Genomic DNA, 23,108 nt, shown 5'->3' with positions numbered 1-23,108 from the left:
CGTTGCACACAGCTGTAATGTAAGGATTAAGGCCAAGTACACCAGTCATAAATATTGTGCTACGTTACTTCATTCACAAAAAATAGTGACTGCAATGTTTGTGTAAGTACAGCATGGCAATAAAGCACTGTTTGCCACTGTACATATTCTGATCGCCATTTCCAGAACTAGTCCCTATAAAACTGGGCAATCAGATTTTTAAAAGCAGAGATGAAGAACCAAAATTTTTCAGTCAGTAAATCGTCAAACATCAGATTTGGTTAATACCAGGGTCCCTCCATCGCCTGTATATGGAGATTAATACATACCTCTTTCACCCTCTGTTGCTCACTGTTATGCAAAAATGTTCCAAACAAGCAGCTGTAGAGATGGTCAAGAATGGTGATGAGGAAAAGTTCATTAAACTCAAATGCTGCAGGAAACTAGAATACAAAAAATAAGAAAACAAAAAAGCTTTTAGACTTGTCAGTCTTTTAAATTGAACTTGTAGAGGAACAGACAGATGCACGGTAAACTAACTAGAAGATAGTAAAATCCTCCTGAAGGATCCCATACAAGTACTTAGTTACTAAAAACAGTGATCAAACAGGTCATCTCCCATATTGTAAAGTTTTTATGATTGGCACTGGCAATGTGTGTGTGCTATCAGCAGAATAAGTATCCCTTCACTTCATGTTCTGATAACAAGGATAATGGTAGTAGACCAATTGCTACATCAGAATTAAATATTACCCTAAAACCTTTATGTCTGGTATTGTTTAAGGTCATTTTAATAAATAAATGGTGGGGAATAAACCCTCTAATAACTGCTAAAATCAGAAGAGGAATTGCTCTTTCAAGGTCTGGGGGCATTCATCTACCTTGTCTCTACCCCTCACTGACTGATAAGATTTAGATCTTTACTGCCCCAATACAATATTTGACATTACTGCTTTTAATAAAGGAAAACCTTTATTTACTTTGCTCCTCTGATGATCACCATACTAGGCCATCTGATTACCAGTGCACTAAACAGTTACCCCATCCAATTACCCTGATCACTTGTCTTATTTAGGAATCCTAGAACCTGGATTGTGCCTATAGTGTCAGCTCTAGACATGTGTGTCTCATTTTCATTCCAAACACTTACCTGATTAGTCATTTGCCATACGCAGTCAATAAACTGAAGGAAGATCGGGGATCTGTCAGCATCAGCATGATTGTCATCCCCATGACCCACTCTCTGGAAAACATGGAAGATATTATGACACTTGTCCATTTGCTACAAAACTTTCAGAATACTTTCATACACGTCATATAAAGCAAGCCTCAAATTATCAAAAATGATGGGAAAAGGGGAGGCTTTAATCTTTCCCTGGTCTGTTGGGTATAAAGGAATACATTGTGGCCAGAGATAAGCTTTCAGCACCCTTTATCATTAATGCTCATGAATACAAACAGAGAACATTATCCTAGCAGACAACACAACTGAACTTCCTACTCACCATGGCGAATCTATGGCCAAAGCTTATCCACTCTTTTTCAATTAGGACCTCAAATCCTTTGATGGTTCTGTAGTAGCTGTCCAGCATTAGCATAGCCAGAGATGTTAGCTGTGCTGTCCGATCCCAGCCATCGCTGCAATGTACTACAACAGAGGTCTTACTTGATTCAAGTTTATCAGCAATCCTCACTGCACCAGCCAGGAGCATCTGGAAATAAACAGGTCTATTTTAGATGATAATATTCAAAAGAGAAAGCAAACTGTTTACAGCAAGTAACAATAAACTGTTGCCACTGTATTGTACACCAGAAAGTCATTTTTGTCAAAACATTTACATTTTTACTTTCTTGATATTCCAAACTTTGATTATTAAGAAATTCATTACAGGTTTGCTGGATAATCCAGGTTCCTCCATGATCGTCTATCCAGTATAGAAGAGCGTTTACGAAAATGTGCCTATAATGTATAATTATTCCAAACTCTCGGTGCTATCATGACAAAAAAAAAAGTGATTGTGTTTTTGATGGTTACTATAAGCTGGTAGATGAATAGTGAGTGTATATGGTTTCCTGTAGGATTGTTGTTTGATTTAATTAAGATATAGCTTATTATACCAGAGTGGGTATTGTATAGCCAGTTCTTTTGATGCCTATGCTCCTCTGTAAGTCAATGGGCAGTTGAATATCAGTAAAATGTTTCCCCGTAGATCTTACCCGTATGTATTCAAGCCAATGAGTTCCATCGACGTTTGTTAGCCAGCGCGCCTCATCAATGGATGGATAAACAATCTCTTTTAGCTTCCGCAGGGATTCTCTCATCACATGAATGTTGTGGATTTCCAAGAATATAAGTTCTGCATTGGGGTAAGCAGTCTCACTTTCATAACCTCCACCTTTCGCCTGTGGTACAGAAAGCACAAAAGAGGAAAAAAATAATCATAAAATACACAGGATTAGTCTGTACAAGCCATCCTAGCTCACTCAAAGCACACAAAAAAACTCCACAAAATTCCACTAAAATCTTTTATTTCTTTTGTGTTAAGTTTGATCTTTAGTGCCTGCATTCCACCTTCCTTATAGATAATGAGTATATAAGGGATATTTACTACTTACGGCTTTATAAACAGAAAACACCCCGTCCCCACCTACCCAAATATTTTATGTACCTAAAAAGATTTTACAATATACTACTCAGACCAGTAGATCAGAGCTTTATCTACAAAATGTAGATGTTTAGCACAACAAGGGTTCATTATCACAGACATCTTATGGTACAATCACCATTGCTAACCTATATTTTACAAAAAAAGCTCAGTTTTTGGGTGCCAAAATAAAAAAAATATTTGCAGTGCATGTACGCTACACTAGTGTAGTCTCCAATATTTCAAGTTAATAGCTATCAATAACATATATATATCGTAAACATTGTATTTAATAATGACTCAACTGAATACAACATGTTACAATGTTAATATGTCTAATTGTGATTGACAGCTAGTATGCTGTATTTAATAATAAATGAAAACCAAATACAGCAATACTTAATAGACAAATGGAGAATGATATGTACTACTAAACCAACACATTTTCAACATAATTCTAACTTGATTTACACAAAAACCACATGCTTGTTTAAAACGCTCAAAAGTTCCATCAAGTCTTACAGAACGTCAATGTAAACAAACCCTTACAGTTAAATCATCATAGTGAACTGGCATTTGAGCAATTAATAATAAGTGACAATTATTAGTAAGCACATTTAGCTTACGTCCAAGGGGGTCAACAATTATGCAAGACACTGTATGGTTCCTATAGGCTAGTGTCAACTGGCTTGAGGCTTCCATGCGAGGAATGTCATAAACATAGATAATTATTGACCCATGTATAGGGTTGTAAGTATGTATCCCTATTTATTATCACTTCAGGTGATGATAAACTGGGCTTAATAATTCCATAGCACAATAGGCACAGTGGTACATATATGTGCACCTCTGTTCATGTTCACGCCGAGTACTGAAACATGACACTGAGCATATCTTGCAATAAGTCCATATCTACCGCTATAATTAATCCCTAAACAATTTATTAAGCCAGAGTACAGAACCCTTTATTTTAGCATATAAAACATTTCAGATCTTACCTTGTTAGTATCAGCAACACTGTTCTGTCTGGCATCAAAGATTATAAGTTTGTGCGACTGGGCGTTGGCATCCATAATGGCCTGTAAATACTTTTCATCTTCCTTACATCGCTTGTCATTGGGCCCCACTAAAGGCTGGCTACAACGAGTTATTGTAGCCTGACTTTCTGGATGGATCCAAGACAACACCTACCAGAAAAAAAAAAAAAAAAAACTATGAAAGTCACCAAGTTGCCCATGAATAAATGAGTATTACTAGCACTGAAACTTTACAAGGAAGCAATGCGATTCTACCACTTTGTAACAGAATTACCGTGAAAGGCAGAGATACTGCTACACACCTTTCACAGAACTTCTCATACACAATCCTCAACCCACACACGGCAACTATTTATTTCTCCCAGATACTGTATATTCCTGTGCATCAGCTAGACATCTCCAGTATGCCCCCTTCTAATTATCAAACATAATCTGCAAGACCTCAGCTTACCGGAATACGTCCTTTAGCTCTAAAAGCTGCCACTCTGGCTAAGTCATCATCTGCTACACTTGTAGGTACCACAAAGACAGCTGGATATGTGTCACATAGCTCATAGTTGCTGTTAATCTTGGTGATTTTCCAGCTCTCATTGGGCAAGCCCTGTACAAGAAGTGAAACAAATAGAACAGAATATTTAGCAGTTCTAATTAACTTTTCACACGATGTTTACTAACTATAGATAATGTTACATTCTAGGAGATAACCCTTAGATAAAAGGTCCAGACTTAAATACCAAGAGATAACTGTTATCAAAATATGTGCTGAAAACCAATTATCATATAATACAAATTTACATTCTGCAGTACACAGAGGAAATGGTATTATGTTTATATTCTACAGGTGTATTACCAGTTTCAGTCCTTCTCTGTAAGACATTGTACTTTATTGAAAGAACACACATTCTTATCAATAGCTTCTGACCCTATTCTACAACAAGGTCTCTCCTCATCTGATCCACATCTCCCAATAAAACCAATGAAGGTAATTAGTTACATTTTATCAGTTATTATAAAAATTAAAAATGTTCCTTCTTCCTATTATTTGGCAGGTAAAAAAAAGGAAATGATATGCTTTGGATCATGCTCATTTATATAGGTGTCAAACATTTGCTGGGGGAACACTATTCTACAACCACTGACTAATAATTAAAATAGTTTTCCTGATTCTGTACATCTTTGTAAGATAATGCTTATCAAGAGTATTTTGTGTGTCGGTTTATTGTGTGTGTCATGCTACAAGTTATATATATAAGTAGAACCTTAAATCAGAGATATAGCTGCAAAAAAAAAAAAAAAAATATTGTTTGATATGTTTTACTATACCTGTCTTTTGTATTCTGATGTTGGATCATAAACTTTCCAGCCATCCACAGAGAATTTTTCTTTGTAACTAAATGCAAACAAAGGCTAAAAGAAAGAAGCAGCAGAAGTGAAGGAATTATATTTTTAACAAATTGATATCACACAAAGCTGTTAGTTGCAGACAAAAGGGTTTGTATTCAGAAGCCCCGGAACTCTGATCCTGCACTCACTGTAGGCCAAGCGGTTAGATTTTTTCAGATATAAGCTCATGTACTTTTATAAATTAGAGCATAAAACCGATGATAGAGAACATAGGACTTCATCCATCTCAGAACAAACGGTCAGGGAGATAGACCTTTATCAACACTCTAAATACTTGTCCAAACCTCTAAGTATACAGACAATGGTAGGAATAAACGCCATGTGCTCACTTTACGAATCCAACAATGTAGGCCTCTCATACTGCCTAAATCACAGAAAGCCAAAATTATAATGGTGTTCCCTAAATCTGTGAAGTAATCTCCCCTAGACTTGAATGGAATTTACAAGCACTGTTGGAGCATCATCCTATTTGTGTGAATGGGAAGTCACTGTGCAGGCAATTTGACACAAAGTTGGCCAACCAGGGTGAAAACATGATGTGGGAGGCAGCAAGTATGCACATGGTTTCAGCATAGGAACTAGGGGATTTAGCTAAAGGTAAACTTGTACTTTAATAGCTCAGGAGAGTTTTCTTGGGGTGCTGATGTCACTCATCTCTGCGCTACTGTTTGACTCCCATTTAATCGTTACAAATTACTGTTTGGTTATTTTTCTGCCATCTGAAACAATAGAGAGAATTACTCTTACTTTCTTTTCGAAAGACGTAACAGAAAATATGATAAAATCTCTCTGGAGTGAATGGAAGTTTGAATCTTAGATAGTCGTCATGGAAAGTGTGTTCTAATATGAGGATTCCCCTCACTTTACCGCTCTGGTGATAACCCCCAAAAATTTTAATTTCCTATAATTATTCTAAAACAACACTATAGGATTCTGTATGCAAACAGTTTGCCAGGAGAATCACCAGCACTGGAAGAATGCCTGTAATCTATCAAGGATCCTTCCAGGGCTCACAAGTAATAGCCTGACATTATGTTAAAGCTTGAGTAATAAGCAACAACAGATTGGAAACATGTAACCCTGGCAGATTAAAAATGTATTCATAATTTTTATAATTTTCCAGGAACCAGAAATGTCTTTATATCTGTGAGTGAATACTTTTGTCAGTGTGTAAAGAAATAGAGTCATCACAGGGATCTAAGTCAGCTCCCAACACAATTATAAAGTATTCCTGGCAGAAATCAGCAGTGGCTCGAGCTAAGTAATTCTGTCACTTTTTAGACTTTCAGATCCTGTTATGAAAAATACATATGCTTATGTAAACTAAGAATCTCAAGGGTTCATTGACACATCATGTTCCAAGCAAATGAAAAATTAACCTTTTGTAATAATGTTTTCTCAAAAGACACATACACTATTGTTGTTTGTATGTTCTACAGACATTACAAAGAAAAATGATATCACTTCAGTTATGTATTTCACATTTTACGGAATTTTGCTCATGATATCACCTTCTTTTTATGTCAGTATTGTCAAAGTTGAAGACAGAAGTTTTTTTTTTTTTCCAGGATTTGGATCACATTGAGAAAGGTTAAAACGCCAGTTTAGAATCTTCTCATTGGGTATACACAAAACATTTTACAAATGAAAAAATTTTAAAACCTATAAATTTCTCCCAACCTTCTTTCTTTTACAAAAATGCAAGCAAACATCATGTAAAACAAGGTGGCAGGTCCATCTTTATAGCTTTTTAACTTTTTAACTTTTACCTAAATGCCAGGAGCAAGCTGTTAAGAAAAAAAGCTTTACCTGAAGGGAGGGACATATCATTGGCACTCAGTAGGTTAAAATGGAAATAAAGTTCCACTAAAGTCGGCTTTTAAAAATTTTCGATCAGGTAGATCATATATATATATATATATATATATATAAAATATGTATAAAAAGTTCAGTTGCTTACCAGTCTATTAGAAACTGGAAATGCATGCTTTATAAGATTTTCAAATATTTCTAGCTTGCTCTGCTCTTCCTGTTTGTAGGCCAGCCGTAGGTTCCTCATATCCTTAGAAGAGATAAAGGATAATATTAAAAGAAGAAGTATATTTTTTAGACAATCTAAAACATCAGTCAAGTGTCTCTATTCCTGGGAGACACTAAGTGGGAGGAAGTTGACAAATTTCACTGCTTTCATATTTTACTGTAGAAACAATACAGACAATTTTCTGTCTCAAAGTCATGCTCTTCCTAGTAGACAAAAAATATAGAAAGAGAAAAGTACAGAGAACAATAGCTTCATTTGTGCACCTCCCTTTAAAGCTCTTGCATGGGCTTTCTCTGTAGCTTATGGGCCTATTTAGAGAGACAGCAAACCTACTGTCACTGTGCCCATGCATTGTGTGGCACTGCAATATTCAACTCAACTTGGTATAAGGGGGTAGCTTATGGGACAAGGATACGAACAACGGTCTCCCTTTTTTTTGTTTTCTTTTTTTTTTTTAAAGTATATTTAAGAAAAATGTAAGCTCCTAACAAGTGCTTTAAAATGACATCTGGCCAATGTATTAGGAAAAAGAAATATACAGAATGCAACTGCTCCTTGGCCCATAAAGCCAGGGTGGCTTAAGAACCGGCTGTGTGTTCATCATACTCTACAGAGAATAAAGAAACTTCTATTTTCCTCTAACACTTCATTTCACTTCTTTACACTGCTATCAATTAAAACAAAAATGAAACAAAATTATTGAACAGCTGAACAGTCACCAAGTATTGTAATTGTTATTAGGCAGGCTCTATTAGGATGGCAGCCATGGTTCTGAGTCTTTAGTTTAAACTGTTGTAATATTCTGAGGTATCATCCCTGAAATTCTGTGCAATTTAAAAACTAATTGTATTGACTGTGGAAAAAACAGCAATTAGATTGTATCAGTGTAAACGACGGAAACCAGATTGATCTGACTGGTGTTAGGCTATTGAGTGTAAAAGCAAATGATGGCCACATTAAACCAGCAGCATTATCCAACAACGGGAAACACATGGACCACAGTGGCTCAGAGGTTAGCAATCTCCCCTTTGCAGCGCTAGGTCCTAGGTCAGCCAGGACACTATCTGCATGGAGTTTGAAGGTTCTCCCCATGTTTGCGTGGGTTTCTGCCGGGTACTCCGGTTTCCTCCCACATTGCAAAAAGCGGTTAGGTTTATTGGCTTCCCCCAAAATTAACCTTACATGACATTTGACTATGGCGAGGAAATTAGATTGTGAGCCCCTTTGAGGGACAGCTAGTGACATGGCTATGGGCTTTGTAAAACGCTCCAAAATATGTTGGCGCTATAAAAGTCCAGAAAGGTAAAGTGAGCATCCATGGTTTGCTAAAGGATGTGAAAGGATAGGACATTTTTAAAATGCCAAAAAAAGAAAAATATCTTTACCTTGCATACAATTTCTATACCACAAGAATTGTTCCCTTGACTCTGAACTCCAATTTTCTCCACCCGACTTATTACACCCAGGGGGACATCCAAGGTGAAAGGTGGGTCCTGGAAGATAAGGAGAAATAGGTTGGTCCTATTGAATATCAGTTTTATAAATACATTCCATGTACTCAAATTTACCAAATCCCCCTCAAGATATACATTATAGTATTTAATACTAAAGTGTCAGTATAACCTGTTACAAGTGGATTGTTCTTCATTACTATCAAAGGTAATACAGTTTTGTTAATTCTAACAAATAAACAACATAAAACATAAATGACTTTTCAAACTGGGGCATTTTTTTCTCTCTGTAGACTTTTTTTTAATGAAATCAATAACAGGATAGCTGGTGTTCATGGGGAGATCTAAAATTCTGATATCTTTCTTTTTGCAAGAACAGTAGTTATTATTATTATTAGTTTCTGGAGAAGAAAAATATTTTGTACAGGTATTATAGTATTTGAGAACGAAGTTCAAAGGGACGAATGGTTGATGGATTTGGTACAGAGAATTACCCTTGTATAACATTATCCCATCTTTGTAACACAGGACAGTACCAGATCATATGTTTGTGACATGAAGGGCATTCTGGACGCATTCTAAGTTTGATGGTATGGATTTTTTCCCAGTTGTTACACTGGTCATCAGTCAGTGTTCCAATGTCACTTACACACAAGCCTAGATCCAGGCTTCAAAGAGGCATTTTACAGTTTAGGAGACTGTGGGAATAATCCTTTCCAGCCTTAGGATAATGAAATTGTTACAAGGAATTATTGTCATTATCTACTTTACATTTCCAAATATTATGCCAAATTAATAATTTGTAGGGGCTGATACCTGACCTATGCAAAAATTGTTGACGCAGATAACATCCATCTACATTCTGAAAAGTCTAATGCTGCATGCATTGCCATAAAATCCATACACTGTAATCTGTATACGTGGTAATCCAAGGTTACATTACATAACTCACCCTTTCAATGTTTTTGAAGTACATTTTAAAGTCTGTCACGGTTAAAGTTCCGCTGACTGCACCCCAGAATGGGCATATGTACATAACATCCTTAGCTGTAGATAGAAAAATATTTAATTAAAGAAAGACTAAAATGAAAAAATAACATACTTTATCTTAAGAGCGTAGGGCCCATTAAGGTAGTGTGAACCCCCACTGTTTTCTGCTCCCAGGAGTGAAGCTGCCATGAGAGGCAAACCACATCACATAGTTACATAATAAGTCAGGTTGAAAAAAGACATAAGTCCATCAAGTTTACCCCTAGGGACATAAACATATCTCAGATATAAAACCCTTTGGACATTGCAGGCAACCAGACTTCACAAGACTGTGGCTGCGATGCAAATCTTCAAAGATCGACTGTGTGGCCATCAGCTGCAGTGTCAATGTTGGGAAATTTGCCTCGACCTGATGCAGCCGCATGCAAAAAAGATTTTCAACCACTCACATTCACTTAAATATTCCTTATTCAGTTTGATGAAATTTCATATACCAAAACTGAATATTTTCAGAGATATTTCTATTAGCTCTGCTATACTCCTGTGGGGAAGATTGGAAACACAAAGAGCAATAGATTGATGGATTAGGGGTGCTTTGAAGAGGCTATCATTTGTAAATGGATATTCCCAGCTCCAGGATACCTCAGGTACTGGGATATTTTTTTTATTCAGTGATCATTACTACAGGTGCACTTTTTCTACTACTTATAAATCAAATTGCTAATGTCCTACAATATCAAATTTGCAAGGTGGATTTGAGCAGATCAAGCATCTGACATGAATCAATATGAACTTCTACTCACCAATTGCCTTGATTGATTCTCCAGGAAATAATGGTGCTTCCTCCATCTGAGCTAGCTTATTCCCATCTCTTAAAGCCTGGCAAAAGTAAGCAACACACAGTGTTAGCCACCATCTGTAAACAGCCGGTAGCCCTTCGAACCTTTTCTTGAGCTCCGGAGAGTTCTGCAGGCTGTGCAGGCTTACTAATCACCATGAAACATGTATTACCAGCAGCACAGTGGTATTCAGGCTGGATCACCTTCTGCTACAATCATTAGCTCATAAATAATAGACTCATCTTGCAGAATGGGTTTTTGATAAATTACTTGCACATTCTACAGCCAAGTGTCCACGGTAGGCATTGATTTTAGCAGTTCTGAGCAATATAGTCATTCAACACTGCTTGATAAGTCAGACTATTCTATAGCATAGTAATGCTTAAATATCAATAAACATGTTAGATTATTAACACTTACCCTGGGAGGTTAGGCACAGAAATTGAACAACGGCTTTTATACACCGCGGGAGACGGCAGACATACAAATATAAGCAACAATGCAGCTTAGCTGTGTAGCATGAATAAAGTCCAAGCAAACAAAGCAGCACGAGTGGTTAAAATAGCAAGGATATGTTTGTTAAAGTGGGTTGCTTTGCTCTTTATTTACAAAGATGGTAAATGCAGTTGACCAGGATACTGACCTAAGACGGAACCAAGTGTTTAGTGGGTTTTTGATTTGGGCCAATTGTCAACCTGCAAATCCAAAATTGAATCATTCCGTCTGCTATTGGTGCCACAATTATTGACAAAAAGTTTGGGCTTACTTTTTTTTGGGTTACATGTGAACAGAGAGATTCTACAGTTTGAAACCAAAGACAAACTGTCCAGTTAGGTCCATTACCATCCATCTATCAAATAGATAAGAATTCAGAATGGAAGTTCAGTTTGTAAAAATTCAGCAAATGTCTACCGGTCAGATATATGGGGATTGCATTCTAGCTTCTAGGTGACAAAGCTATGGTGGCAGCAGCCACAACAAAGAGCTGCCAGAGGTCAGAGGACCCAGCTTGATAGTTCTGAGTCCCAATAACTGACACCAAAGGGCTGTGAGAACTACTTCCTAAAGATGACATGTAAGCTTTCATGTCTTTCCCATCACTACTATTGCCTCCCCAATGTCTGTCTGGTTAAAAATAAATAGAAACCACTCCAGGGTTAATAATAAGGTTAGGGTTCTTTAAAGGTTAAGTATCACTAATAAAGTTATGTGGAGGGTTAGAAATAATGTTTAAATTGTTTTTTAGATTATGATTATTGCAAAACTGAAATATAAGGAAGTGCTATCAAAAGCCACATGCATATGGCCATCCAGCTATATGTGTAGAGTTTTTGGTCTTGAAGCGTCATGCATTGGGAACATTTTTACTGTTGCTCATGCAGCAAAATCTAATGTAAAGACTCCAAAATGAAGCATACAAAATATATAAAAACCCAAACTACAGAAATCAGAACCTGTGCTTATGTACAATTCAGTATGATAACCAGACTTTAAAAATTGTAACCAAAACAGGAATGAATATTGGCATCATAAGAGACTGTCCAGTAAATAGTGAGCTCCAAACCCACACACAAAAAAAAACCCCAAAGATATACATTCTTATTTCTGCCTTTCATGCTAACGTACAAAGGTATTTTGTTTCGTGACAGACACCCATTAAATTGTTTTGCCAAGATATAAATATGGAGACTGCCATTACTGAGAAGGAGCAAACTCCATGGCTGCCAGAAAGAATGCACTACATGGTATTTTATCACTTTACTAAACTAATGAGAAAACCAAGTCAGGTAACAGTAATCATTTTAAACATATTGAACATATTTTTAGAATATTTAATAATATTGAGTTCCAGATATTCTGTACTAATACATAAGGAAGTATCTGCTTGCTTGTGGAACATCCCAGGAAGGAGTGGTATGTCTCTTCTTCAGTCATTCGATTTGGGTGTTTTCTGAATAGAGTAGGGTCACATAAGGATTATTCTTTGCGGACTGCAGAAACTGAAACAAGCTCTAAAGCTACAGCTGCTAGTTGCATGTGGTAAATAAAAACAAAGCCCTAAAAATGTTCTGTATTATCTAAAATGAGCAGAGTTTGATCTTCTGTTATTCTTTATTACGGTTTATGGAACCTCACTAGGAGATCCTCCTGTGCTCTGTTTTTTTGGACAAACCTGTGAGCTGAAGGTTTCTCCATCTAGAATGCATTCTCTATATTTTTTTTAGAAGAATCAGCTACCACCATAGTACTAGCATAATCAATTCCCTACAGAAAAGGATAAATAGAAAGATTAGGCCATAAAGTAAGCAGAACTGGTTGGCAAACCAGGGACACTGAACGCACTAAGCAGTTGGGTGGGAAGGGGGGAAATTGCTTTATGAGTAAGTACAACTTTTTGTGGATAAGTGTAGTTTAAAAACAATATGTTTTACAACCACCATTACTTGGAGATTTAGCAGCTTGCTTCTCTTATTATAGCAACCCACCAAGATCAGCTAGCAATCCCGATGAATGCCATAAACACAGGTGTGTCTAAAGCTACGTACACACGTCAGATTTTTATCGCCCGATAATCGGCATCGGCCAATTATCGGGCGAAAATCTGCCGTGTGTACAGTCGGTGTCGTCCATCGTCTGGACGACCGACCTGCCGGATCCACGGACGATGGACGACAGCCGATCCTAATGAAAGGGAAGGGGAGAGCGCGCAGCAGGGTGCCGCTCCGTCGCTCTCCCCCTCCCCTCTCCATAGAGCATGAATGGTGCTGTATGTACAGCACCGTTCATGCATCGTGCACTCCCTTGTCGTTGGAAAGGATCGTGAAAGATCCTTTCCAACGACAAAAATTGGAAGTGTGTACGCAGCTTAAGAAGATATAAGATAGGAAATATCCCCAAATTTTATATATATATATATATATATATATATATTCACCAGCAGTGCAGCATAAAGAAAAAAATGAACAGTGATGGAAGGTACAGCCCAGCTCTTTCAGTGATTTATCATCTCTGTCACCCTTGAATATGTACCCATATAATACTGCATAACGCCTCCAACTTCTAGGACTCATGCAGGAAGTGTGCATTTTAGTTCCTGCATATGACCACTCATCTTTCCACTTGAATGTTACAGTCATGCAGACGTCAACCCATTGAAAATGTAACTTCCCATAATGGAAAGGCTTTTTCTATATTGTCAATATGAGAGTGTGCATGGATACAAAGTATTTGACACTACATTGTATTTCTTGTCTTTTAGAAAAGGTAAATAAGGTTAATATATTTGTGCATTTGTTGTTACTGTAGCTCTGTACAATCCTGAAAAGTCTGAAATATGTTTTGATATCCAGCTCTTTTTGGTGATTGAAAAGTAGGAAAAGCTTCATGTTGAAATCAGTATCACAAATCAATTGACTCTGCACAAGTTGTTTCAGCTGTGAGAAAAAACAGGAAGAATCCCAAGCAGACGTATCATACTGGGAAAAGGCGGCTTGGCAGACATAGGGTTTTTTTTGTATAAGAGTATAAATAATAAAGCATGGCAAGGAAAAACATACTAAGTCATAAATCAAGCTGCTCTAAGCAATGGCCTTTTTCATCAGTCATCTAGAAAGTTTACCAAGTTGATCCAGGAAAACAGCAGTGACAGGCAAGAATAAACTACATATGAGATTATTGATGTCATCAGGCAATGTTTGTCACTGCTAACAAGGGAAGTGCTCAGCATAAAGTTAGGAAAATATTAGATTTCCTGTCTCCTCTTTAGGGGGGCAGGGCATAGGAAGTCCTGACAAATTCATACTTTTCAGCCTTAAAGCTTGGCTCATTTGTTTCCACACCTGCCACCACATAATCCAGACAGAATGGCCAGTTACAAGTATGTGGGTCAGACACGGCAAAAACTCTTCAGACAGTAAGCCAATAAATGGATTTACTGATGACATCAAACACCATCAAGGGCGTTCACATCTTCTATGAGTCTGGCATCATTGCCCCTTGCGTTCACTTCCTGCCATTCATCAAGCGCCCATGTTGACAATTATTCTTTATGCTATTTCATTGCAACAGGGCATGCAGGTTACAAGACAAGAAGTGAAGTGACACATGGTAAATAGCAGCATTAACACTCCACCCAAACTTTACCCAAAATGCTTTAGATACACTAAGTTTGTTTATGTCTAGGTGAAGAATGGCAAAAGCCGTACACATCACGTGATCCCAATGCAAAAAAAATAAATAACAGCTGGAAAACCACTTAAAATGGAACTAAAGTCCAGCTTAAAAATTAGTTTTTTGTCTGCTTTATTGCAGACAGAAACAGGCAATGTCCCTTCTGCAATAAGTGTCCTGACTACTGTCCCAGCCATCAGTGCCTGCATGGGAGTTATATCATCTTGGCCTTGCCAATTAGGATGGCCCGTAATAGAACAGGTAAGAAGTTCTGTATTATTATACCACAAAGGCTTCATAAATCGTAATTAATAATGGTACATTTTGTAGCCGTACATATGAATAATTTTTATCAGGTCCTTGACCCTTAAATAGCCTACAATTCAATGTCCTTATCTCGAACAAACCAACATCAGAAGGGATTTGAAGGATCTGCTAGTATATCTATAAACTGAGCAAAATATTCAGAGTATGGAGTGCCTGGAGGAAGCCAATCCTGCCCCGATAGATGCCACAACATATATACGTGCAGTGTTCTCCCCAGCCCCTTTTAGTCGGGTACACCACCCGGCTGTTTTTAGGCAGTTCTGAATGAAGATGAGTAGGACATCAATGGAAGTAGCAACCAGTGAAAAGTCTATAATAGCTAGCTCCATATTGCTGTAACAACAGGATTACTTAATTGTGTTATTTTAAATAAAAAAAAGTTACACTATAAATGCCACATTCTGGAGAACATGTTTATACTGACAAAGCATGTATATCTTCATATAACTCAACATTCAGACTGAAACCATTATTCACATGGATGGTGATGATGCCAGAACGGATGTAATATGGAAAGAAAGGTATATGGGTAAGCTACATTAACATGAGCCTAAATCTACAAGCATGCACTATCAGATATAAAAATAGAGGGGTAGAACTTGCCACCTGATCGGCCTCCGTTTCTGAATGATAGCCATTGTGTTCATCCTGAATCTCCTGTGTGCATGAGGCAGCCATAGACAGGACAAAGGCAATAAGAGAGAAATAATCATGCAGACAACAGGTAAGAGGACAGGTTACACAGATAAAAAAAGACATTTAAGACCATCATATTCTTAGCAGCTTAACATGTTTAGCTCTGTATACAGCAATGCATGCAGTGGGCAAAACAGAAGGAAAATATGGCACAAATTGGTTACCATAAAACTATGAAAATCCACCAGCTATGGAGTAGATGTTCCTCGTTCATTCCTAGAAGGCTAAAGCTATAGGGTGGCCATGTCATTTTCTGGGTAGTGGATTTTCTATTTATTTCATATTGATCCATCGGAGCCACCGTTTATATAGCCATTCAGTGAAAACTCTAAGAATGATAGCTCAGCACTGGAGGTACACAAAGTCAATATGTGTGTTCAGCTTTCCAACAACCAAACAATTTCTTCTTTAGGCTAAGCTGACGTTTATTTAAAAAAGAAACCTATGGTAACCCATTTTGATATTCAAAGTGTAATTGCTTTTTTTTTTAATAGAATGGAAAAAGGTGAGGTTTTTACTGTAGGGCAACTTATGTGGGGATTTCCCATCCTATTGTGTGTAAATTTCCCCACCTACTAGATTGTAAGCTTTTTGGCGCAGGGTCCTCGCCTCCTGTATCACTGTCTGTATTAGTCTGTCATTTGCAACCCCTATTTATTGTACAGCGTAATATGTTAGCGCTATATAAATCCTGTTTAATAATAATAAATAATAATATTAATTTTCCCTCGCTCCCTGCCCTGGTGACTTTATGCATATCACACCTATACAACGATCTACTGGATTATACAAATTTTTAATCTGGTGTGGTCACTATTCTGCATGCCAAAGGAGCCAATTTGGTTTCTTGGTCAGTAAATGAATAGCTAGTGGGGGCTGGGCAATTTGGAAGCTTTACAAATGTATACAGTAAAACCCTAAGCCTGCAAACAATAATAATTTAGATAATGTATTTAATTATATAAATATTATCAACACTATTCAAAATAGAAAAGAAAGGGTGTTTTTTTTGTTTAATTCTGATGCTTTTTTCTCCTTTGATTGCATTCATTTGACTTTCCGATTCAATTTTGGAACACAAAATAGCCAAAATAACCTTGTTTGTTATTAAAAAAAACGGCATATGTATTATTTACATTATGTAATGACAAAGTTTTTCCTAAATAGATCCACACCATAAACGTACAGGTGGGAGAGATGCACTGTTAACATTAACAGAACAAAATACCTATTGGTTTGGTCAATTAGTTAGTGTAAATTTAGGTTTGGAGTCCTTCCCATGAACCCAGAACCAGTTGGTTATCTCTCCCCAAAAAACACCATGTATCACTGATGTATGGATCTGGGTGTTGTAGCCCTCATTTGGAGTAGAGGGCATGTCACCTCAAACCTTCTCCAGAGTTCCTAAATTCCTAAAATACACAATATATATAATACAATACCACAATAGCATGGTAAGTTCCCCAAACTAATCTCCAGGTCAGAAAGTCATAAAGGGATGGACTTGGAAGTAGAGTTATTATACCTACCTCTAATGCTGAGAAATCTGCTAAAGGGAAGATGAACACTTTTGGGAATGTAGATCTCCTGGGTAAAAACTTGGAAGAACGAGATTAAGCTGCAGGAGACCCAGGATAACACTCCCTGAAGTGTCTGGTTTCCCTTTGGACTTCAACTAAAGATTCCTCAGGACTGAAGTAGTGCAGCGTAGTTTAGTTTTACCAGTTTTTAATCATGTCAGGTTCACTTTAAAACTCACAAGAAACCTTTTGATGTGCAAATTCTGACCACTCATTTGAAGTGTTAACCGGATGTTATGCCAATCTAATACAGCTGTAAACAGGTTGAAAACATCTGCTTGAACAGACGGGAAAATGGCTAAATAGGAGGCCAGTTAGTAAACATTAGACTCTTGGCTGGAAGAAGGATTTCACAGTAGGTTCTGTGGAGCGGTATAACAAGACCAGAAGGAACAGTACAATCACTGTGTGGTGGTGCTCAGCGCCCAACAGATACAGAGCACAGCAGCTTCCTACATTAAGATCAGTGATTGCTCTGAAAAAAGCTGATCTCCAGGCTATCCACTAAATATACTAAAGAAATACATCATGTGAAAAGGTTTGTAACCTCGCTGCAGTTAGACAACATGTTGGTCAATAAACAATAATAAACAATGTATCCTTTTCGTCTTCTTGGTATGTCTGATCTGCTCCAGTCTTTGGCCACCTCCTGTCTCCAAGCACTTATTTAAGATAAAGTATCACAACTATAGTTACTTCGGGATGGTATTGCAGTAAAGGACAAAGCTTTACTTTAAATTACTAAATGTTCAGCAAAGGTGGGAATAACAGATGACTAATGTACATATTGTATAGTTGCGATGTTAATGTTTAGTGCTTTGCTAATGGCAGCTACACTAGCCAATTATAAATGCTTACTGGTGACTGGTATTCTAAAACGTGTAGTCACCTGTGCAAGACGATATAATGAAAACCAGTGGCTATGACAATAGACACAAGAAGAAAATATCAGCTGTTTATTATGCAAAAGAACCTACATGACTGCTAAGGGTAGAATCAATTTGTTTTATTTGAAGCATGGCTAAGCTCTTCTTGGAAGATTATGAGGTGCTTGCAGGACAACAGCTGAAAAAAAAAAAATAACCCAATGTGGCCTTTATAAAATGGAACGAATAAGTAAATCTTGCCACCTACAGTCAGATTACCGGACTGTACGAGGAGCCCACCTTTATAGTACAGGTGTATCCTCACACTACCTACCAGCTGCTGCTGCTAAGTTCCAAATGTTGGTAATATGACTAATGAAATCATCATGGCCATCGTGCGATACGCTATACCTGCGAAATCTAAAATGTGTTTCTCTGGACAATTTTTGTTCCAGTTCTAGAATATGGTACAGTAAAACACTTTATATATCTTTACTGGTGTCTGGGGTTGCAGCAAGTAGATGTGGTCTTGCCACAAAATTTGGGTCTTTGTGTAGTTCTGGTTTTACTCTCTCAACTGGGCTGCTTGTTTCTATTGACAGACAAGGTAGTAATGGGTCCTCTATACGAGGTCACTAATCCCCCAGCCAAAGCTCCAACATAAGAAGTGGAGCAGAGGGTTTAGCAAGTTTATCTTAAAATAAGTCTTGGTTAACATGACAAGTAAACGAATGGAGAATAATCCCGCTGTCAGAAAAAGCAAAGAATATATAAATGTTCTAACCCTTTTCAACACAATTTATAATATACACAAAGTTGTGTTAGTTTATAGATGGCAGTTGGTTGAATATACCATACAGATGTAAGATTGCTTCATAATCCAACTGCAACTAACAGTTGGCAAATCTGTAGGCTTCTTAGGGATTCTTGGGGCATCATGTTCCTCAACCTTCAAGTTGTTGGGACACCTCAGCATTATTAATAAAATTATTAACATAGCGCCAACATTTTACACAACGCTTTGCCATGTCACTATCAGCATAACATTTACAACTAAAAACTAGTAAACTATAGAGATTATTTCTGTAGGAAAATAAAGAAATACACAAACAGAAAGCACAATTCTGACATTCTTTAAAGCAAATGAAGAAGTTACTGGAATGTATCACAACAGATACCAGACATAAAACATGAACATTCCTTTGAGACACAACTAGTTAAAGGTCACACAAAAAGTCAAAGCATCCAATAAATATAGGAAACTCATGCAGACATGAGACACCCCACTGACACAGGAACACAACCCTATTATGCTTCATAGCAGTAACAGCCTAAAGTCCAACCCAAAATGAACTTGTATATTTTACAATATTTGCTGAAATATAAAATATTTTTTTCTGAAAGGAATGAGATGTAAAAGATGCCCCTACAACAGATGAGCATGTACAGTCTTTACATTTAGTCTAATTGGTTTAGGTGAAGCTCCAACATTTTTTTTTGTGTAGAAGAAAAGTTTTAACGCCGGTTAGGTTATTTTTCTTTCTTTCTTTCTAGCTTGATCGCTTGAGAAAAAAACTAAACATTTCAGAGTGTGCAAGGTTAAAATCTCTGTTAGTGGTTACTGCTGTTACTTTCCATATACAATGGTATACCTAAATATTAACACATACAAAGACACCCTAATATGATATTGTGTATGAAGCCCCAAAGGTTGGGGTACTGTAATAGGCACACGGACAAAATATACTAATACCCAGGAGCTGAAAAAGTCAACCTAATCTAGGCTTCTAATACACTTTAGCCAACAACATTTGAATGTTTTATACTCGGGGACCTTTTCAGTTTTAGAATGTGGCCCTTATAATAACCCTAAATGTCTAAATCCAGGTGCACTAATCAGGAAAATCTGCTGAAGAAAACTATTCACTTCCTTGCAAATCTAACCAACAGCTCCAGATCCTATATATAAACAATGTTCCAGGTTTAATTTTGGATTGAAAGTAAATCCAGCTCTTATTGTTCCTCTATGGGACCTGGAGCCGTAAACTGTAACAGCAGTATATATTTATTAATGGCACGTCTAAGCTGGGAGTGCTATTTATATTTCCTAACTAAACTTGGGCTGGAGGAGATAACTATACTCTATAAGTGTTGCTTGTGGTAAATAAATGTCAGTAGAACAAGACAGGTGCTTGATGATGTGGATTAGAGTGTAGAATTATATATATTGCAACCCAGTAATGTGGAGCCGACTGCCTCAAGCACCATGCTGATCAAGATGTCACATTTCTTTACATAATAAAAACAATGATTGCTTGGCGCAATGTAAAAGAAAAAATTAAATTGGAAAATTGAAGAGCAAATAATAAATGTAAACTGCTAAAAGATTTGTCATTTTATGCAGCCAGATTTGTAACTGACAAACCCATAACCACCATGAGGACAATGTAACTTTGCATCTTTTAGAGCAATTTTCATTTCACTTTCATCCGGATTTCTGTTTGCCAGGGATCATTGTATGTAAATAAACATTGACTTTTAATTAAAAGTGGACCTTATATAGCTATGTCCACAACCCCTCAAATAAAAGCACACGCTTATTAAAGTAACCCTGTCAGAAATAAACTAACCAGAAAGATGTCCTCGTAAAAAAATAGCAAAGATCCTGATTGCCGTTTTGTTAACATAAAACTCCTCTGCTGTAATCTCTAATAACTGCTGGAAGTGTTGCACTATTGTGTCCCCTGCCACAGTCATTGTTACTTCTCTCTGACCTCCATGTCACCAGTAATGTAAAGGTAGACAGAAGAAACTAGCAGAAAGTGTAGCAGGGAACACAAATGAACACTATTAATGGAAGTGTTAGTTTCTTTCCAATATACTTCAGCAGAGGATCATTGGAATAATTCATCACAGCTGGGAAGTATTCACCCTCTTCTAACAGAATGTCTTTTTAGCCAATTTAGTTTTGTCGACAAGGCTGCTTTCAAGGCCAAAAATTTAAACTTTGCAGCTCGCTAAAAGAGCAGAGTACATAAAAGCCTATGGAAATGCGTTCTAGTATTTATGTCACAGGTGTTTATATATATATTTTTATTTTACATACACAATGATTATGCTTTGAATACTTCAATAGCAGGCCCTCCCTGCACCAGTTCTTGACTTTCTTTCCACTAAGGAGTTTTGGGTGTTCTTGTCTATCCTTTACACATTCTAGGTTGTCCTAATAAATCCTCCACAACAATAAATACAAATAAAAGGAGCGAGACCTCCTCATAATGGCCATGTGTGCAGACCTAGCACAGAGATTTAATCAATAGTGCCCTCAGGAATTATAAGAAACGGTCAGGTAGTCTATTACTTTGCTGCAACAAGTGAGTGCTGAAATATTAGTTGTAGGTGGATTACAGCTTCAAGGCTCTCTCGGCTGATAGAGTCAAGGGCCCTGATTTATTAAAGTTCTCCAAGGCTGGAGAGAATACACTTTCATCAGTGAGGCTGGGTGATACAGTAAACCTGGAATGGATCTGGTCCAGGATTAAAAACATTTGCTAACAAAAAGCAAATGACGTTTAGGAAATCCATTCCAGGTTTGCTGGATTACCCAGCTTCACTGATGAAAGTGTATTCTCTCCAGCCTTTGAGAACTTTGATAAATTAGGGCCAAGGTATCCAGGGGAAAATGTCTTCCACCCAAAGATGAAAACTCCCTTTCTGATTGATGACAGCATGGTTATCTGTTGTAAGCCAGGGTGGAGGACTAGCTATTTGTGGCCAGTCATAGCTGATGCTGCCTAGAAATAGAATGTTTACAGTAACACTGGATGTTCCAGAAGCTTTATCATCATCCTTGCAAAGTCATGGCTGAATGTACTGTATATCTAAGACCACTGACATCAATTTAATAGCTACCTACGAGCAATGCACAGTGACCAGATAAAACAGCAATGACAGAGGCTTCTTTGGGGAAAACAGGAACAGTTAAAAACAAGTATGGTTCAGGAAACAAAGGACATTTCTTCTCTTGCTGACATCTCCTTGCCTGCTGAATAATTTTCATCACAATCAGTTCCTTTTTTATACAAATATAACAATTCTGAAGAGTTGACGAAGCTGAAAATTCCCAAAGGATGGAATAAATATTCTACTCATTAGCAAAGAAGAATATAATAAAATATAATTCCAAATTTATGTAAATAAAAAAGTTCACACCACAAAACAGATTAAAAAAAAAACAACAAAACACACTAACAGATGCCGTACTCCCCGAAATGATACCTCATTAACAATCCACGTACAAACTCGTGGTGAACTCAACACGTGCACAACAATCAAATAAAGCACATCTAAAGCAACAACAATACAAGCTGGCAAAACCTTGAATTTATTACACAAAGAACAGACACACTGAAGGAGAGGATCAAAATCTTCAAAGGGAGGGAAAAAATAAGCATAAAAATAATAATATCAATTAATTTAAAGTGTTTGGATGCTAGAAATAGCTAAGTATGCTCTGCATATGCTATTGAAATCAGCATTCTGACAAAAAACTCCAAGTTAGGAGGAGGGGGAGCAGTGTAAATATTTAAAAAACTCCATGTTTCATGATTTTGAAAAAATACCTTTTTCAAAATGTTCAAAAAGGAGAATAAAGAGGAACTTACAAATCATTCAACTAAATACTCTGAAAGTCCCATTCTCTTTTTGAACCCTTTTATTTCTTGGGATGTGGCATCTTTTTATATATTTTATATTGTGATACCTTGGGACCCTATTTTTTACACTGTCTAATTGGGTCAAACCACCCAAAAGTGACATTCCAGTAATAGTGCCTGGTCAGGTGAATCCCACGCTGGCTTTTTATATCTCTTGAGGATATAAAAGCTAGGAAGTATAAGAAAGTTATTTAGTAAATAGTTCTAGGAGTTCTGCAGCTGCCCAGGCTGAGATTATGTGTGTGTTTTTTTTAGTAGAACTGAGGCTTTAACTTTATTTAGAACAAAAATAGCCCCAGATATTCAATTTAGGGATTTGATTATTGTCTGCCCTTTGATGCTGCTCAAAATAGGAAGAAAGAAAAGAA

General features: G+C 37.1%; 1 protein-coding gene across 6 annotated transcripts in view; it reads right to left on the bottom strand.

Moving 5' to 3' along the window:
• MTMR1 (myotubularin related protein 1) overlaps positions 1-23,108 on the bottom strand; it is a 38,049-nt gene that overhangs the window by 8,528 nt on the left and 6,413 nt on the right. For 2 of the 6 annotated variants that reach the window (XM_072431789.1, XM_072431791.1), the window contains 12 exons: positions 15,487-15,540; positions 10,351-10,426; positions 9,510-9,604; positions 8,492-8,599; positions 7,026-7,127; positions 4,985-5,068; positions 4,113-4,262; positions 3,623-3,811; positions 2,197-2,382; positions 1,485-1,691; positions 1,130-1,222; positions 309-422 (listed from right to left, as the gene is read on the bottom strand). In XM_072431789.1, coding sequence (XP_072287890.1) covers positions 309-422; positions 1,130-1,222; positions 1,485-1,691; positions 2,197-2,382; positions 3,623-3,811; positions 4,113-4,262; positions 4,985-5,068; positions 7,026-7,127; positions 8,492-8,599; positions 9,510-9,604; positions 10,351-10,426; positions 15,487-15,540 — 1,458 coding nt within the window. The remainder of the gene's footprint in view (positions 1-308; positions 423-1,129; positions 1,223-1,484; positions 1,692-2,196; positions 2,383-3,622; positions 3,812-4,112; positions 4,263-4,984; positions 5,069-7,025; positions 7,128-8,491; positions 8,600-9,509; positions 9,605-10,350; positions 10,427-15,486; positions 15,541-23,108) is intronic. The other 4 variants (XM_072431790.1, XM_072431792.1, XM_072431793.1 and 1 more) reach the window with 2 other exon arrangements.

The sequence above is a fragment of the Pyxicephalus adspersus genome, chromosome Z (genome assembly GCF_032062135.1).
Source record: "Pyxicephalus adspersus chromosome Z, UCB_Pads_2.0, whole genome shotgun sequence".
Taxonomy (NCBI): Eukaryota; Metazoa; Chordata; class Amphibia; order Anura; family Pyxicephalidae; genus Pyxicephalus; species Pyxicephalus adspersus.
Note: the sequence above shows the minus strand (reverse complement) of the source record. Positions and strands in the feature narration are given on the sequence as shown.